The following is a 19684-nucleotide window of genomic DNA, read 5'->3' as shown; positions in this document are numbered from 1 at the left end:
ATGTGAGTTAATAATGTTTAATTGTTAAATGTGTATTTCATAGAGAAAATGGGATATTTTTTGGAGAGGACGGATGTGAGGTAGTCAGCACTTTATGCTCCTCAATCTTTGAGCTTTCAGTCTAACCCTGTAGCCCACCAAACTTATTTTTATCAAACTGTTTCTGTATTATGTATCTGTGTGTGTGCACTTGAAGAAGGTAGAATAAAGAGCATCAGCCAGACTGAGAGTAAGGAAGTGTGAATATAAGATAGAAGGAGGGAGCATAGAGGAAGAAGGGCGGGAACAGTGGTGGCTGCTGGCGCTCTCTGCAGTACTGATCTGCTGAAAGCACCGGAGCAGAGCTCCTCCACAGACCACAGCCGCAGGGCTGCCACTGCAGTTCAAAGGAAATCCTCACACAGAAATATCTTCTGCACGGGAGAAAAGATTCCAAGACATAAGAAAGGCAAAGAGGGAAACAAGGAAAGATCGATCAGACAAATCGGCAGAGAAGGTGAGAAAAGCTGATGAAGATTTCATACTGGTTCTTGGATGAACAGAACTTCCAGTGGAACAAGGCTCTTCACATTCTACTTTCGGAGTTAAATATAAATATTTAGTCTCCTTTGCATTTTGGTTTGTGAAATGCAGCTTTGTTGTTCTGAAAGTTTCTCATATGATTCTAGAATTTTTGAATGAGAGTGAAATGTACCTCAGGAAGTGAAGAGGTACTCAGGTGTAGCTGCATGAAAGAGTATTGTAAGTGTGAGTCAAATAAAACGTTTTCTTTTCATTTTCTACAACAAAGTCTTTGCTCTGACGGAAACATATTATTTCTGTAACTCTCCACAAAAACCCTGCTCCAAGGACCTGATGATGTTACAGTCAAACAATTTCTCTCCTTTTAAGATATATAAGAGGAAACCTGCCCCGTCTGCCCCTGTCTCTACCCCAGGATGGCTGGCTGTACCAGTCGTTGCCAGCAGGGTGTGCTCAAGCTAATCCAGTCCCTGCAGAGACTGGTCTCAGGAACCCTCACAAAAGGTACTGTGGCTTTTTACCGATGCATTACCCCATTTCATTACTTTTTAATGTAGATTTGATATAATATTATGTGGTCTAACAGGTAAGCTTGTGTGCAATGTTCAGATTTGTCATGTTATGATCCACTGATGCTTTCATGAAATTTGGATTTCTGATATATCTGATGCGGCCACATGGTCGGGGTGAAGAGTCCCACATAAGTTTCTGAGTCGTCTATTCCATAAGAGCCATCTGTCCTATCTTTGTATACTTGAGCAAATTATTGCAAGAAAAAGTATTTTTGAAGAAAGTCCTGTTGTGTACGAATATAACACAAGAGAAAACTTTTCAAAACAGAATTTGTTTTGTGTAAATTTGGATGGGCTTTGAGTGGTGCAATGTTTGAGGGAACTTGTGGATTTGAGACGGATAAAGCTTGAGGATTTGTGTCTTAAAGGTGTATTTCGGCGCTTTTTGTTTAGCTGTTTTTAACTTAAGTGGGTCATATGAGATACTTATGAGTTGTTAGTGTCTTATCTGCAGAAGTCAGCATAATCTCAGTTTAGAGAATCAGAAAAGATTTCTCATGGGCAAACCATGCTAATCTCTGCTCAGAACAAAGACAGTGGAAAAGAGAATTACCGCCATTTACAAGCAACAGAACGTGCATGTAGCAACAGTGTGCCACAATCTTTAATCTGGAGTTGCATGTTTCAGGAACCAACTGTATTTCAAAATATGAAGAATTAAAATCTATTCAAAGCCTAACTCATATTGAAAGTGACACAGCTCCTGCAATCAAATCCAGGGAAAGAAAAATATATATAAAAGGAATGAATACTAAATTTAAAAAAAAACAAGCTTGTTTGAAAAAATCCCCCTGTATCATCATTAAAGCAACGAACCTATACAAAATGTGTATTCTGTGTATTCATCATGAAATAGGTGTATCAGTTGTTTTTTGTGTCATTTTGAGCATTAGTCTGTCAGATTATACACACAAACAGATACACACACGTCATATGGCCTGTCAAGTTATCCCTCCATGAAGTTAGTGCAGGGACTTGACATGAGCAGATCCTGCTAACAATTCAAATTATTGGTACATTTTACCTATCACCAGCACGAATTCTAACACCCCCCAAAAGTGATATGCTCTATAATATAAACGAGCATAAATGCTTGTGAGGCCAACAGAAATCTGTAGCTAAGGTTGTTGTAGGTTTAGGTAATAGATTTGATCTCATTCAGTCTTTTTGCTTGATCTGTGCACACCTTCAATAACTGAACTGTGAGTCATGTAAGCATCATCCATACACCCTCCTCAGGCGACTCTTGTGAGGTGCTTTAAATACTCTGATTTTCTTCCTTTTCGCGTCCTCTCTCATCCCTAAGTTGCTTTCCACCTCAGCAGTAGAAAAATATGCTGAGCCACCAAGTCAGAGTGTAGCTGAGAGTTGATCTTGACAAGCAGAACAAATAACTCTGCTCTCGCGCTGAGAAAATGTGTGGTGTGATGTGCATTTAGATTCATATCTTCGTATACAGGTGCAGAAAATGCTTCACTGAATGATTCAGTGTGGACCAGAAAATTTCAAGTTCATTTTAGTTTGTTATGACCATCTTGAAACATTTCGATTCTATTACTATATAACTCAAAATTATTTTTGAGCACTACCAGAGATTAATTTCTTACAGAGCAAAGAAGAAAACTTGATCAAGCAATCACACAGAATGATAATGAAATGACAAAACTCAAAATCTGCTTTGTTAGCTGCAATGTTTTTCTGCAGTAATACATTTTTGCACATGTATTGCTAATATCATTTAAAGATAAATCTGAGTTAAAAAAAAAAGATAAAGTGAGAATGAGGTTGTGTTTTATACTGGTGACTTAGCTACTGTGCTATTTTGGAAGTAATACAGCCTACTCATGGTTGCATGGGTTGACAATCTAGGTCAAACCATGCAGCTCCATGTTAGGTCTAACAGTTGATTAAATTCCAAAGCATTTGCATTGAGGAGCTAATCACAACTGCTTTGACAAAGTAATCCAATGAAATGTAATGGGATTCCTGCATGAGAGCTAAACAGTTTTAGGATGATCTGTTTTTTTATCTTTTTTTTTTTTGGGGGGGGGGTCTTTGTTAACACGTGTCTGTAACCCTGATCTCTTTTTCTCAAAAGAACAAGTAGCTGATGAAACAGAGCATAACTTACATGAAACATCAAGTATCTTGATATTGTGCTCATGTTGCCTTTGCCCAAATGCTCTTTTGTGCTTTGCTGATTGTCACCTGCGTCTGGCCAATTTTGACATAAGGATAAGATATCTCTGTACTGAGCTGCACAGAGGCCGTGTCTTCATTTAGTTTTATAATTAAATGTCACTGAGTTAATTAAGACTCTGTAGTCACATTACTAAGATATACATTGTGTGAAAGGAAGCCATGGATTTATCCCACAGTGGGAGTTTTCAAAACCTTTGGTTTAAAGCACATTATTTGTCTATTACGTGATAATATGGACTGTATGTGTGTTTCAAATACTTAATTATGCCATATTACCGGAATAACAAGTGAACATCCCCAAGCTTTACAGGCAGAAATGAAATGCTAAAACTCCCTCTTGTTGTGCCAAACAATGAAATGTAAAAATGTTAAGATGCTAAATGTAAAGTGAGCTGATCTCTCTACACAATTTGAAGTGACCAAAGTTTGGGTGTGAGAGCAGACAGCATCATGTTCTCCCTTTTTTAATATTTTATTTTGTGTCCATAAAGAAAAGAGTCGAATAAGATTCTATATGTTACTTCTTATTTCAGTGAAAATATACAGTAGATTAATAAATACATCTGAATGTCAGCCAGCTGAACACATCCAAAGTTCAGCTGGTTGACATTCAGATGTAAGTAAAAATGTGATAAGGGCTTCTTCTCATGCAGTGTCAGCTCTGCAGATTACAGCAGAGGAGAAGCACATAATATTATATGCATGAAAGAAGATGAGAACATTTCCATACCCATGCACATTGGAAAGTTATGCAAATTACCCTGCTTTTACGTATACACTGTTTTATATATGAACTGTAAACTCAACTGTTCACCTTTAAAAATGCACTTTTCACAAGTTTAGCTACATTCATATTCATCTTCAGACCTTTAACCATTGCACACTGAGAGCAGCAGAGTTGGGGAACTAAGGGTGATGATATGCCTCAGGTCTGAAGCTGACATGACACATGCTGTTATTCATAGCTCCCTAGTGGTATGCTGTACTTATTACTTGTAAGAATGGTTTGGTTATTATATATATGCAAATACTTTCAGCGTTATAAGGGATGCCTCTATATAGTCTTTTCTGAGACAATGACAGGAAAAATTAGCTTCTCCTTAAAACAGAACATATTTAGAACTACGTTTTCCTGCTAAGTGTTTTTAATCAAGAAAATTAAAAAGAAAAAAGCTGAAGAACAACCAAAAGAAAGTGCTCAAATATCCTGAATTAACCTGGAGATGCATAATGTATGTGGCTGATAATTGTGGAGGGGGATTTGAGGTAGGACAGGACTTGATGGAGTCAGAATGGAACCACTGGGCTGTAAAGACAGTGGAACAGCCTGAGAGTAGCTTAATCTGGTTAAATTAGACCCCTGATTCTGAATATAAAGTAGAATGGATAAGTGCATTTTTCCATTTTCAAAGAGTTTGAAATTCACTCATGATGGAACACCAGGCCTATACAATGTATACCTTGGCTATGACATGATCTGCAGAATTGTTTTTTAATAATTTCAGAGAACATCTTACTCAGCATTGATATACTACATAATGAATACCTAACATTCATGTTAATTCTGCACAATATTTTTTTGTCTTTGTATTTGATTCACAAGCTCAATATCCGTTTTACTAAAATTTAATGCCAGTAAAAGCTCACCTACTATTCTGAAAGTACTGTGTGTGTGTATGAATCAAAGACTTTTCTAAACATCTGGATAAAAGTTATTTTCATCATTTAATTAGCCAGAAAGCTCTCTTTACTGTTTGTGTTAGAGACAAGATTAAGTTATGATGTCAATAATGTTGTCTTATGAATAAAAGACTAGATAATCATGAACAACATATAAACATAACCCAGTGTATATATATATATATATATATATATATATCCTGGGTTATATAAGGGTTATCGTTGTAGAAAGGAGTGATCTATTGTACTGGTAGTTCTTGCAGTAAGTACTGAAGAAGCCTCCGTCGGATGACATGCCATTATTCAGTCAGTATATTGTGTGCAGTGTGTGCAGTGTGGTCCATTATCTTTATCAATTTGTGCAGCATTCTTCAGTGCATTATCTGCTCCAGGGACTTCAGACAAGTCTACAGCACAGAGTCAGCTTTCTTTGCCAGTTGCTTTGAGTCACCTGCTCTGATACTGCTGCCCCGGTAACAACTACACTCTCCACCACAGACTGATAGAACATATGTAATATCTTACTGGAGATGTTGAAGGATATAAACTTCTTCAAGATGTAGAATCTACTTTGTCGCTTCTAATAGTCCACCTCAGTGTTCATTGTCTCAGTGTTCATTGCCAGTCCAGTCTGTTGTCCAGTTCAACTCATAGATAGCCCACAATGCACAGAATAATGAAAGTAGATACAAGTGACTTTGTAAGATCATAAAGTAAGAGCTGGGCAATCAGCTTCATCAGCTCCACAAATAGAAAATATGTTATAAAGAGCATGAAAGTGATGTGCCGCAGTCAGACTGCAGCAATAAAAACACATATACCTACTGTGTGTGTCAGTGAATAAATAAGCAGTTACTGAGTAGGCAGTTCAAGTTTCCTGTTCTCCAGAGTGAAGCCTGGAATATAATACTACCATACAGTAGGTGTCTACCTTTTGTCCAGCTTTAGGAAATGGAGCGTCTGAAGACTTTTCTTGGACACGGAAGAAGTATTGGTGGCGGACATCAAATTGCATTTGATTTGGTTTTGAGGCTCTGGAACCACTGCACTCTCTCTCCATTCATACGTGTTGATCACCATTGACTATCTCCAAAAAAATCTTATTTCCGTGGCCATTGAAATAGCATTAGAAAAGTTCTATTACTTTATTCATATTCACTAAACTTATTTTCTCCTGGTCATCCATGTGCCACGTGTTATAACCCAGGACATCAAATACTGCCATTGTGACAAAGCCCTGAAGTCTCTGAGATACACACAGAGAGCACATCCACACAAGCTATATCATATGTCAACAGCAAAGGCTATTCAACAATTATGAACAAGAGACTGAGAACAACTCCTTCCAGTGTAAGAAACAGTGTACTGTCATCCCCTCAAACTGTAGTAGTTTAAAGTCATGTTTCCTCAGAGGTAGAGATGGTTAGTGGACATGTATTTGTGGTTTCACTGAAGCCCTCAGAGCACTGAGGCTAAACATGCCATCATACTCAAGGGCTAATTATTTTGTTGATATGGGTGTACATAAATTTTTAAAAGGTTCCATGTTTTGTGTTAAAAATCTATCACTTTTTTTATCTACTCACTGTTTATGTTTAGTTTTAGTGTAGTGATTCCTTGGGTTAGATTCTAATGCAGAGTTTCACCTCAGTTACCTGCCATTCTGAAAACTGATGCCAGAGCTACTTCTCCATAGCTTTGTGATGCCAGGAGTCTTGGTAAAACATCATAACAGCAGTGTTGTTACCTGCCAACCAGTTTTATTTGACTTAATAATGATATTAGTATTAATACTCATTTGGCCTCGTGCTACCGCACAGTCACATGTGCCCTTTAAGTGCACAACCTTTCAACAAGAGTCCTCACATCCCACACTGCAGACAGATTCAAATCTATGGCACATGGCCATCAGTTATCACATCTAGGCCGACCAAAATCACTGCAGTGTTACAGTACATTACTCTGCCTTTGTGATCTCCTCCCCCAAAACTCCTTTTTCTCCTTTCTCTCTCCTTTCTTGTGGCTGTTAAAGCAGTGGATTGGAGCTGACAGTGCAAGTCCCTTTTTTTTACATTTTTTACATCACATCACTACATACTTTTATGTAACCACCCTCTCCTAGATTTATTTTTATTTTTAGCTCCTGCCTCCTCTCTCTATGTGTGTGTTCCAATAACCACCTTAATCCCAGCCAGTGACATTGTTTAGTACTTGTCATTCACATATTGAATATATTTGGTTATAGGTATAAGTGTTTGTTGCATGCTCAGCACAGTGGTTGTGTTATGTGTAGTATAAACTACATTAGAACAGTACAGCTCCTAAGTACTGCGGACATAATATTATGCTTTGTATGGTGTGTAGATTCTCTTTCATTGTGTGTTTAATCAAAAAGCAAATGTGCCTGCAGTAGTGACACGAGTTGCTGATCGATTAGGAATTGTTGCACTTTGCTGTCACCTGGTGGTCAATAAGTAACACTACAACATCACTCTACATGTACGTTGATCTCCCTATGTTGAATGTTTTGAATGTTTTCTGAATTTACTCATTCAGGTGGAGAAATGTCCTTGTTTATAATTAAGGGGAGAGTTTAATGGTAAAATGGTTTATCAAGTTTAGACTGAACACTTGTCAACAGCATTTACCTGTGTTAACTGTGTCTGTGTCAACGGACTTGCTGATTGGTTTAAGAGAGATTGCAGAGTGAGAAAAGTCACTTTTGTGATAAGTTTGCCAGCAAAGACCACTAGGACATTCAAACCATTTTCTTACATATTTCTATAGGTTATCAAGCAAATAGCTTTAAGCTGAACAACAACTTTCATCTTATTATTATTTTTTTTTTTGTCTAGACTTGGTTAAGCCTTTTCTTAACATTAAGAAATGGCTTTTGCGAAAAAAGAATGTCTGTGATACCTTTCATCTTCAGTTGAATCACTCTAAAATTGCATCCAAATTAATGCATTATTCATATGTCCATCTGTTTTAAAGATACATGTAAACAATGTGAAAAAGAAAAACATTGCATGTTCAAAACTTTCTCCCTTCTTTTCTATGAATGGCAAAAAACACTGAAAGCAACACAAGTGAAGTTTATGAACCTTAAACCCTAGAGTGTCAGTGGGCTGAGATACTACAGTTCATGACTTCCTTCCTTGATATTGCTTTAAGGTCGCTTGACATTTTTGTGGGCTTTTGAAGGCATCTTTGTGGCCTCTTTAACATGTCAAAACCAGTCATGTGTATGACTGTACATTTGCCGGGCTCGCACAGGAGCTTTGTTTTCATGACGGTGGTGTTACATCCCACAACTGTAGGGGGAACCAATGAGCAAAGAATTAACCAAATTCTCCAGTGCCACTTTAAAGCACAATGGCTCCTGATAAGGAGAGTGTACGAGGGATAGTAAGCGTAAAGGAAAGTAGAGATTGCATAACCAGACTGAAGAGCCACCTCATCAGGTCTGGCATTTTAAGGAAGAAAACTGATTCACCAACGAATATAATGAATATCACATCATAAATCATCATGTGACATTAGAATAAATACTTGTATACATTTTTTCTGCAGATATATATTTTTTGGTATGTGTCTTCTCTGCTGGTAATGGTGGGCTGCTTGTGGAGCTTGTGATTTCAAGGAAGGATCAGAGATTTTGAACCCAGACTGAAGTGCGGTGTCATTGCTGCTTGTCACTGTGCAGTGGGATATGGTGAAAAAGACACATCCAGATGGCAAATATCTGTCAAGGGGATAAGTTTAGATCACTTAAAGAAATCTGAGTACATAATTCCCATCTGCACATGTTTGTTGCATTTGTGGGCTTAATTGTGTTTGCAACCGGAGGAGGGGAGCAAAGTATTGTTCAAACAGCCACGATATCACTTACAATGTTCAGTCATGCTCACTGTCTATTTTCTTGGAAGCTTGATAAATATTTGATTTGAAAGATTCAGAGGAATCCCTTCATGAAGTTGGACATCCTGGAGGAAAAGTACTATAGATGAAATATAGAACACCAGACTTCAGAAAAATGTATTGTTTCCAATTAATTAATTTAGTAGTGGTGGTCATGTTCTAACCTCAGCTCCACAGGAGATCACTGTATTGGTGTCAACAAACCACGAACAAAATCATGCACTCCTTAATTTGAACACTTTTGGATTTTTATACAATGTGGGCAAAACATATGGTAAAAATACACTGAGAGTGATGAAAAAACGGACATCTTATGGATAAATACAGAGTTTAAGCTTTTAAGCTAATTCTTAGTGCCACTTCATTTCTTTCACGTGTTCTTTTGCTCTTTTTTTTTTTAACTGCACAACTCACGATAGAGAGGTAAAAGTGCAACTTACAGGCTAAACAGTGTTGACTAAACAGTAGGCATTCATTTTTCCCAATGTAAAAGGTTTTTAGAAGCCTTCACACACACAGTTAAACACAAAATTAAAGGAGCTTTACATTTCCGGTCTACAGCGAGTGGAATATAGTAGGCCTTCACATTTCCTGTGTTCCACTCACATGCCTTAACATGCACTTCACATACACTATGTGAAGTGTCTCTCCCAGGATTACAGTTTGAATTATGGCTGCTGGGAGAAGCTCCAGCCTCCCCTGAACAGAGTAAAGCAGGTCTAACAGAGTACATGGAGGGAAATGAATGATACTGTGATACTAAGCATCCAGTAACCCTGAATTTCTTATGCTCAGAATTTTGAATTTACATATTTTACAAACTTTGAATATATATATATAAATAATTAGCTTAATGTCTTACTGCTGAAAGAGAAATGTCTACCCATACAACTGTGGTGAAATATGAGCACATGCATACAATGCAGCCTTCACAGCTGGCATATCTACATGCTCATTATGGGTAACACTGCGCTTCAGGGAATAGAGTGCCAATTTCAACTGGTATTAAATCTGAGTGGTCATTAACCTTGTGGTTGAGCTAATGATTAAGATAACAAAATAGGAATAGATGGTTCAAAGAGGGAAAAAAAAGCAACTGAGTCAGCTTTAAGAAAATCATCGTCACCTGCCACCTCTCTCACGTTTTCACCTCTCTTTTTTTCTGCATCGCTCTACAGTAACACAAGGGCATGAGGAGGCAGGGAGTTTAAAAGAGGAGGAAAGGCTGACAGATGAGAAGAGTGAAGCACGGAAAAAGAGGGAGTGGCGCAGAAAGGCAGGAGCGGCTTCAGTGTGTGTGTTTGGTGAGGGGGGGGGGCAGAAATTCAAGAGAGTCCGATCAAAGAAGAGAGCCATCCCCCGGTGATAGATCTAAAACCCAGTGAGAAGACACAAGAGGGGCAAAAGCCCTTAAATGAAACTGAGCTGTGGAGAAAGATAAAGACAGAACAGCAAGCTGACAAAACCGTGATTCAAGCAGTGGACCGTTACTCTGTGGGTTGTTTGACCAGGCTGGTTTCCACGGTGACAACATGGGTGCAGTGGTGGGCACTTTGACCATGCAAACAAAACAGAGGAGACCATCGAGAGGTACGTCAACATTGGTCAGATAGACATGGACAGAGGATAAAAAAGCAGCAGGATATATATATCTATAGACATATGTCTATAGATATATGTCAATTTTAATCATAATATGTTTGGCAATGTGTTGTTTTTCTTCATATTTTCACAGAGGGATTTACTGTGAGCGATGTTAAAGAAGTTAGTTAACAACAACAAAAAATGACAAGCTAAAATGCAAACTAAATGTTAGATATATGTAAGCACATGGCATATATAAATTATGTGACCATTGATTCTATTTAAGTTGGGAGGAGAAAAGATCAGTGAAAACTCATTTTCAATTTTAGATCCATGCATATTCAACCGAAGAAGTGGCAGCAGAACTGTGAGGGCTCAAGCGATGCAAGTCTCTACTAAGATTCAGAGTTGTGAGCTATGACACATAATGTGGTAATGATAGAGAAACTACAGGACTCCAGGATGTCCTTGAAAGTCACAGCCTCTGACTCTATGATTATGTGTGTGTTATGTGTGCCAGTCAAATGTGTGACTGAGTATGTGAGCGAGTGATAGAGAAACATGCAGCAAAGGAGGGTTCGGCCAAGAGCGTGTGAATTAACACGCAGCTCACATATCATACCTCTCCCTGGCCTTATGCTTGAGAAGCCAGTTGTCATGGAGACTGGGTTGTAGTGGCATAAAAAAAGAATGTGAACATATACTCCATCAGGGTGAACAATGAATTTCTAGGAACATAAAATGGAGATTAAAAAAGAGAGAAAGCAATTATCATGTGACGTAAATGGAAGATCTCACAGGAAAAGGGTAATGCCTTGTATTTTTTTACATGGAAGAGATAAAATCACAAATTTCAAGAGCCTTTGAACTGAACAGGTCACCTTGTTGTTTTTTTTTTTTATCAGCATTGAAATTGTCCATTGAAAAGTGTGTTATGGTGCCAGCTGTGCAGAATTGTAAGAGATAAGCCTAGACAGATAAGACTCCATCCCCAGGAGGAGAGATAAGAATTAGAACAGAATAAGAACCAGGATACAGACTGCTGTTTGTGTCAGTAGTCACCAACACAGACACTCTACATTCATCTGTACGGTGGATACATCTGTGGTATATGGTTTGCCAGAAATCACAGCACAAGTTTGAATATAACAATATTACACAGATGACAGTCCCTGCATAAACTGAAGAAATTGACATAACTACAGACATGAATATAAGGAAAAATAGCCAAATAAATTTGGAATAAAATTCAATGCATTTGCCAAGTCCGCATTACTGACTGAAATGATTGTGAGCTCACTCGGAAATAAAGCACAACCAGTAGAACACTCCTTTAAAGCACTTAACATATTAAATGGGTATTAAATATTTAGGCATCCAATCAATAATCATAAAAGCATTAAACAATTGTGTAAAATAAAACCTAACACATAGGGTAAGATAAATAGATAAAGCACGAGCAGCTGAAGGTGAACCATCAAACACACCCAGATAAAGTGCTCCAATTGTACCACCGTACAGCTAAATTAAACCTTCCAAGTTTCAAATGTGTGCTGCTCTGGAACCCGAATATACGATCTTAATATGTCTTAGTCAGTTGTGAAAGGGAAAGAAATTAAGAAGGTTGATCTGGATGAGGAGTCATTTAAAGATCTGAAGACCTATTTTTGTAACTTAGCTTAGCTGCGTGAGAGTGTGTGCCGTTTTGTCCAGCTGTCTCCTGTCCTCAGCTAATAGGCTGCCAAACCATAATTACCACAGTTGCTGTGATCCTGGAAAAACCTTATGAGTCAAATGTGTGACTCAAATGAAGTGATCGCTACAACATTCTTATCTTGAAAATATGATGCTGTTGATAGCAAAAGAAATGGCTAAGCTCACAGTACAAAAAGTGAAAAACTGGGGAATACAGATTTTCTGGTTCTTTCAACCAGCACCTCTGAAGGCACAATCATTGCCCATCACCAACTTTACAATATATAAATATTGAAAATATAACTCATCAAACAAATCTTCACCTGAGTGTAAAGTAGAGGGAATCAAAGATGATAGATAATGCCAAAACCAAAGCATGCAGGATGTTTTAACCCCCCCCCTCCCCGCAGCGGTTGCCACTGACAGCATGACAGAGCTGATACCCACTTCTAATTATCTCAATCATGTCATGTAACACTTCCTACTAAGTAGGTGATAGTAAAGGTTTATGTACTGAGCAGCTGTTCCTTGCATATGTCAATACTGAAAATATTGGTAAAATTTCTACAGCATTTTCTTGCCTGCATTTTATAAGTATAGTTTTGTGAACTAATTATTTGTTATCTGATAAGATTGTTATTGCCAGTTAGCGTTTTAAATGCCCCCTTGCTCATCAACCTTCTGGACACGGTAGCTTAATTTTTCTAATTCAGTGCATCTCTCTTTTTTCTAAGCTTTTAAAAGCCACTATGCTCCCGTGCTTTGCCATGTGTTATTCTCCCTCTTGCCTCTGCTCCTTCTCTTTCCAATCCTCCTTGCTGCAACCCCCTCTAATCAACACTTCGACCTGTTTTCTTTTTTCACCCTCATTTCATTTCATCTGTTGCATATGCAGGAAACCAAAGCACCCTGACAGAAAGCATAAAGGTGGAATAACACCTTTTTTGTTGTGTTGTTGTGCGACATGAGAGTCTAATTGAATTCAGACAAATATACAAATTGTATATATATATATATGCCTTCCTCTTTTTTTTAATCAGTATATCCAGTATACCCACCACTGCACACATTTATCATGGCTGTCTATCTCCATGACAACAAGAGGCCGTGGGATGGCAACGAGAGCACAGGGGTAGGTGGAGGGAAGATTGAGTGAAACTGTAATAAGTAAGCATTAATTTTCAGATGAGACACAACTCTATTGCCATGACAATGTTAGATCTTAGTAAAAAAAAGTTCACAACATCAGGATCCAAATAAGGATGATTGATGATGAGAAGCAATTTTTCTTGCACGGATTAATTTAAGTTTACTGTTTGAAATTATTGTTGCAGTTTAAGCTTTTGGACATTGAACTACAGGATGTTTAATGTAAAAGAAGATATCAAATTGTGATAAAAGTAAGAGTTTCAGTGTTGAAAATTAATCGTCAGACAAATCGGCCTCACATTAATGATTCCCACCATCCAAAAACCAAGAAGAATGTTAACACTGATTCATGCACAGCAATGTTTGTTGGTAGTACTCACACAGATTCATTCATCAAATGATATTCGAATTGGAGAGGGTTTACAGTATTTGCACTTTTTCATGTTGTAATAGTCCACAAAAAGAATTTCTATTCCTTTGTCTGCCCTCGGTTGTAAATAAGGCTTTCTGCCAAACATAATAAAGCTTCAGAATTTATTTCTACACCATCTTCCCTGACGGTCTGTGTCTGCCAGTGGATGTTTGCTCATGTTTGTGAACTCATTGGTGAGTAGATTGTGTCCACAAACGGATGTTTTGCTGTTAGCATTGACCTGTATCTGGAGACTGTGACAGTGACAAACACTTGCCCACAGCGGAGGCATCTCCTCACATCATTAACCACCATCCATCTCAACAGCACCTGATACTGAGCTCTATGTTGCCATTAATAAAAGACCTTAACATCTGAGGGGCAATCAATTTGTCAAGTGCACATAGTTCTTTTCAAATCCCTCTTTTTCTCTTTATCCTCATCCTTGCCTTATTTTTCTTCTGATTCACTTCACCTCAGTGAATACTCTTTTCTGCTGTTTAATCAGATCTTTAATGTTTCCTGCCGACTTCACATTCTCAAGCTTCGCTGAGTTGCCTTTTTCCTTTTCATGGTTCATCTTCCTAAAAACTGAGAAGAGCCTATGTCAAACAAGCTTTGCAGAAATCTTTACTGTAACATGTGTCATTCTCTGACTTTTTCTCCCCTTTAGATAAAGCAGATGATGAGCTTGAGATGACAATGGTGTGCCACAGGCCGGAAGGTCTTGAGCAACTGGAATCCCAGACCAACTTCACCAAACAGGAGCTGCAGATCCTCTATCGTGGTTTTAAAAATGTAACCACACGCTTGGATTCTTTTACCAGTTTACTTTGGCACAACACATGACAGCACAACTCTATAAAAGCAAACAGGATATAGAGGAACATCAATTAATCATGTTTTTCCCTCAGGAATGTCCCAGTGGAGTTGTAAACGAGGAGACATTTAAACACATTTATGCACAGTTCTTCCCACATGGAGGTAAAGAGCACCATTTTCCACCCTCTTTCACTGCTCTTTGAAGCTTATTGTGAACAAGTGATCTTACATCCTAAATTTGTTGCCGTTGCAGATGCAAGCATGTATGCACATTATCTTTTCAATGCATTTGACACTACAAACAATGGCTCCATTAAGTTTAAGGTAAAATTAATTGTCTAAAAATACGACTAATGTATTTACTCTCTTGCACATTGTTTGCTGAGTTAATGCTGTGCCTGTTGACAGGACTTTGTGATGGGGTTGTCTACTCTGCTTAGAGGCACGCTAAGGGAAAAGCTGGAGTGGACATTTCATCTTTATGATATCAACAGAGATGGATACATAAACAGAGAGGTGAGACTGTGCTGTCACAGTTTGAAAAGTGTTTTTATGTGTTATCTCAACTCTTTGTCTCAGCACTGAGTGAATTTTATGTTCATGCAGGAAATGACAGACATTGTGAGGGCCATTTATGACATGATGGGCAAGTATACCTACCCTGCATTAAAGGGTGATGTCCCACAGCAACATGTGGATGCCTTTTTTCAGGTTAATTTCTATCACATAAGATTAACAAATATAAATACTTTATTTATAAGGTTTATGCAGTTTTATATCAATAATAATCTCGCTCCTTGCAGTCCACAGGACTTAGTTTTTGCTTAGTTTATGGTATATAGCTTTCTAAAGCTTCTGCAAACAGAGTTCTTTACAACCTGACAATGAATAACAATATTCACTGGTAATTATTCCACAGAAAATGGATAAGAATAAAGACGGAGTGGTGACCCTGGAGGAGTTTATTATAGCCTGTCAAGAGGTATGCATTTTCCTATCTGTGTTGTATAAAAGTGACAACAAGAAACCCATCCACTTTTTTTCTGTTTTTACCTATACATATATACACTGTACTAATTAAATGTTTGGACGAAAAAGTGGTGCTTTAAAGTTTGTGAGCCCTCTGGAATGTTTGATATTTCACTTTCACTTCAAACATCATCATATTTTCAACTGTACTAAAACAGTCACTAAAACAGTATTAGGTTGCTTATTCATTGAGAAATTATACATAAATCACTGTGAGTGACAAAGAACATAAACCTTCTGTATTGGTACCGAATGTTAGGGTCAAATTAGACCACTTGTACACGTAAGAGTGTAAAAGGTGTATAAGGGGTGAACTAGGATCCTTATAAATCAAACCAGGAGGCAGGTATTTTAAGTGGAATGACACTGTGAGTGTGTGGTCAAAGTCCAGGCTTTACAACATTGTTTTTGGAATTATATTTTGCCCAAATAAAAGAGATTTGCAAGGATCACAGAGAAAGAGTTGTTGACACTTTTTAGATGGAAAATTATTTTAAAACCATCTTTAAAGAGTTTGGACTCCACCAATTCACAGTCAGACAGAGTTTGGAGGATGTTTAGCAACAATGTCTCCAGATCACTGCCAGATCAAGGAGTCCATGAGGTTACATAGATGAACAAGTGAACTTATTAGCAAATAAAAGCTACTCTCGCAATGTTGCTGTGTCTGGGCTATCTGATTAAATGACAAGTTACAAGTTATACAAAATAATTCTATTAATAAATGTCTGGATAAACTGAATCTCAGGAGAGATCAGATAATTCAGCGAAACAACAACCCTTGGCACTGAAGGCTTTTTTTACTAAGGAATAACAAATGTTACTTTTTCTTGTCTCTTCTTTTATTTATTTTATTCTATTTTTTTTGAATGAGCAACTCACAGTCATGCCCATAAAGAACAGTCCATGTGTGGAAGCAAACCATGATTGCAGAGCTGTAGTTTTTTCTACAGAAGAATGAAGAAAGTTTCCTCCAAGCTAATGTGCAGAAAGAAACCAAACGTTTCTACAAACCGTTAGCTGCAGTTGTAGCTGCACAAGGAGGTCACATCAAATATCAAAAGCAAAGGCTACTTTTGCTGCAGAGTAAATAGGATAATTTTCCTCAATGAATAAAACAACAGGTATATATAGAGTATAAATATTTTTTATCATTATTAATTTACTTATTTAATTAGGTTCTCTTTATCTGCTAATAGGATTTTTGTGTAAATCTGATGATGTCCTAGGTCATATTTAAACAAAAATATAGAACAAACTGTACGGTTCACCTCATTAGAGTATCTACTCAACAAAACAGCTATATTCAGGCAGCTGTTACAACAGACAAAGCCTATCCATTCGAGAAAACTGACATATTGCATAGCTGATTGTTAAATGCATCATTCTGTTGTCATTACTCTCCATCTCTTTCTCCAGGATGAAACTATGATGAGATCCATGCAGCTGTTTGAAAACGTGATGTAGTGGAAACTGAAGGAGACAAAGACATGGGAAAAGATAGAGCTGGGTGTGAGTGTGTATGTTGTGCATATGTGCAATACCTCCAATCTATTCTCCTCCTCTTCCCCCTCTATCCAGCTGAGATTTTGATACAATCAGAATCTCCTGCGATGATGCGAATGAAGGGACTTGAGTGGAGTGCTTTTAGCCTTCTTGCCAAGTTTTGCCATGCACCAAATATAAAGTGACTGATGTGACAGGCTTGGACACTGACGCATTGCTTTCAGCCCTATCACAAGGACTGGCCTTTTAAAGATAAAGATGCTCCGATATTACAAGGCTATGCCTGACCTTTAAAGAGCCATGTGTTGAGAGGGCTGAAGTATTTACTTTTATGCCATGTTTCTTGTTTTTTCTTTCTATTCTTTTGGGTTGAATTATAATCGCATGTCTTTGAAAGAGCTTTGTAATGGGAATTCGGCCATAAGGATAACTGTATTTATTGTCTCCTGCATCTCCAGGTTGACACATTTTAAATGTCATGTGCTGGTTGTACTGATGCAGTGACCTCCTGAACTTGTGTGTTGCCTTGGCAGCTGCCTGTAAAGTCTGTCCTGTGCTTGTTGTTGGGCTGTTTAATACTTATAGTAGAACGTCAAATGATTTTAAAGTTGTACATTACATGGGTCTCATATGGTGAATTTGTCTGTCTGTTGTTTTTTTTTTTTCTATTTGTTTGTTTATGCTGAAGCTTAGCTTTTATTATTTTATATGCTCACAGGTTTCTTGTTGTCAAGTATATTTGTTGTCTAAAACATACAAAAAAATGGGAAAATGTGCATAAAATTTTAATTTCATTATGAAGTGAAACTATGTCTCTATTTGCAGTGGTGACAGGTAATCGAGATGTTGACAGTGAAACCACCATGTTAAACCTGTTATTGTCATTTTGCCAGAAACAGTTTGATGGTTGCAACTGGGCCATTTTATTGAAATCCTGTCATGAGAAACTTTTCAAATGTCTTCAAGTGAAATACCACTGAATGTCAGCTTTGAAATGTGATACTATGATGACACCAGGGGCAGCTCCTGTCGGTATTAATGAACATTTGGCACTACCTCTCCCATCCAAACTAGGACAGCGATGTCCCACTTGTGTACAAAGTACAGACAGAACAGGGTATTTTCTGCAGTTTCCTGCCTGTGGTTTTCTCAGAGTCAGGGTGTGTTTAAAAGCCCCAACATTTTACAGAATTCACCAAGATAAAGCAGCTGAAGCACTGAAATATTAATCATTGTTCTTTTTGCAGTTGGTGGAGCAGCTCTTTGCTGGTGGTATTTCTGTGACATCACAGCCTCAGATTTCCAGTATCTTGATTTGAAATAGAGTTGTTACATACTATAGACTAAAGAATATTTATAAGACATATGAATAAATATGTAAATTCTTTAACAGAGTGGTGTTTTTCTTTACATCTAGTTGCCTTTATTCTTTGTAAGATTAAATGACAAATGAATCAGTGCTGTATGTACTGTGCAGTGCCATAATTATAAGTGTGTCCAGAAAAGCTTAAAGTCCAAAATAATTTCTACAATAAGATTTTCACCTGCATATTAAAATGAGTTTGCCTCATCTAATATAACCTAAACCTAACTTTTTAAGATTATCATAACATGTACAGTAAGAATAGAAAATATTAATTTAGCCCACTTCTAGTTCAGTGTAGATGCACCTACTGTAATGTGCTGTGTGTTCAGCTGTTAAATTCTATGTTTAAAGGGGTGGGAGGCTTTGGAAGAGAAATAACCAAAACACTGGGATGATGTAAAACAGCTCCAAGACAGCTACATGAGCTGGGCGAGTATTTGAAAGCAACTGTACTATAAGTTGTTAAAATATATCACAGCAAAGGATGACTAATGACAGAGGGAGGTAAAACTGTAACTTTAAGGAAGCCAACTCGCATTGATCTGAAAAGAAAAAAAAAACAATGTCATGTATGAATTGTTCTCTGTTTAATGCCCTGTACAGTGAGACCTGCATTTCGTGGTGCTGTTACAAATTCCAACTCAAACTTCTCTCTCACTAGTGAACATCACATTTCCTCACACGGTGAACAAAGGAAATATACAGTACACACAGTGGCTCTGAAAACTTTTTATCTTTTTAAAAGTTTTCATCGTTTCACAAATTTGTCTATACCATTTCATTTCAGCCAATCAACTCTGGATAGTTATTGTGTTTTTGTCAAATACCTGTATGTGCAGTATGCTGTAACTATGTTCACACGGCTGTCTTTGCCAGAACACTCTTGCAAAAGACATATTTGATATCAGGGAGACTTAGTCCTGGTTTGATCGTAATGATAAAAATGATAATGATGATGATTAGCAGAAGAAGAAGATAACCATACAATTACAGCTGCTGTCAATGCTTATGTAGGTCAATACTGAATAATTTAAAAGATTTCAAGTGCGCGGTTTATTGGTGTTTCTTCATATCAATAACCGTATGTGCTCAACCACTCTCCCTAGAACCTAATAATCAAGTTAGAAATCTAGGGGTAATATTGAACTCAGACCTGAACTTTAACAGTCACATTAAATCGATAACATCAGCAGCTTTTTAAAATCTAAAAAACATTGCCAGAAT

The 19684-nt window shown here is 37.5% G+C and overlaps 1 protein-coding gene across 2 annotated transcripts; it reads left to right on the top strand.

Moving 5' to 3' along the window:
* Window positions 1-324: 324 nt before the first annotated feature.
* kcnip1b (Kv channel interacting protein 1 b) lies at window positions 325-18451 on the top strand. Of its 2 annotated transcripts, XM_072375519.1 has the most exons (9): window positions 325-496; window positions 892-1026; window positions 14411-14535; window positions 14652-14721; window positions 14813-14883; window positions 14968-15075; window positions 15166-15270; window positions 15479-15541; window positions 17008-18451. In XM_072375519.1, the coding sequence occupies exons 2-9, from the start codon at window positions 939-941 to the stop codon at window positions 17053-17055; spliced, it is 678 nt and encodes a 225-aa protein (XP_072231620.1). In that variant the 5' UTR covers window positions 325-496; window positions 892-938; the 3' UTR covers window positions 17056-18451. The 2 variants fall into 2 exon arrangements, with proteins under 2 accessions (XP_072231620.1, XP_072231621.1); XM_072375520.1 differs by lacking the exons at window positions 325-496; window positions 892-1026 and adding an exon at window positions 10095-10487.
* The last annotated feature ends 1233 nt before the right edge of the window (window positions 18452-19684 follow it).

The sequence above is a fragment of the Leuresthes tenuis genome, unplaced genomic scaffold (genome assembly GCF_036924035.1).
Source record: "Leuresthes tenuis unplaced genomic scaffold, fLeuTen1.0.hap1 SCAF_21, whole genome shotgun sequence".
In the NCBI taxonomy this organism is placed as follows: domain Eukaryota; kingdom Metazoa; phylum Chordata; class Actinopteri; order Atheriniformes; family Atherinopsidae; genus Leuresthes; species Leuresthes tenuis.
The sequence above is the reverse complement of the archived record's forward strand: the minus strand, read 5'-3'. Positions and strand labels throughout refer to the sequence as shown.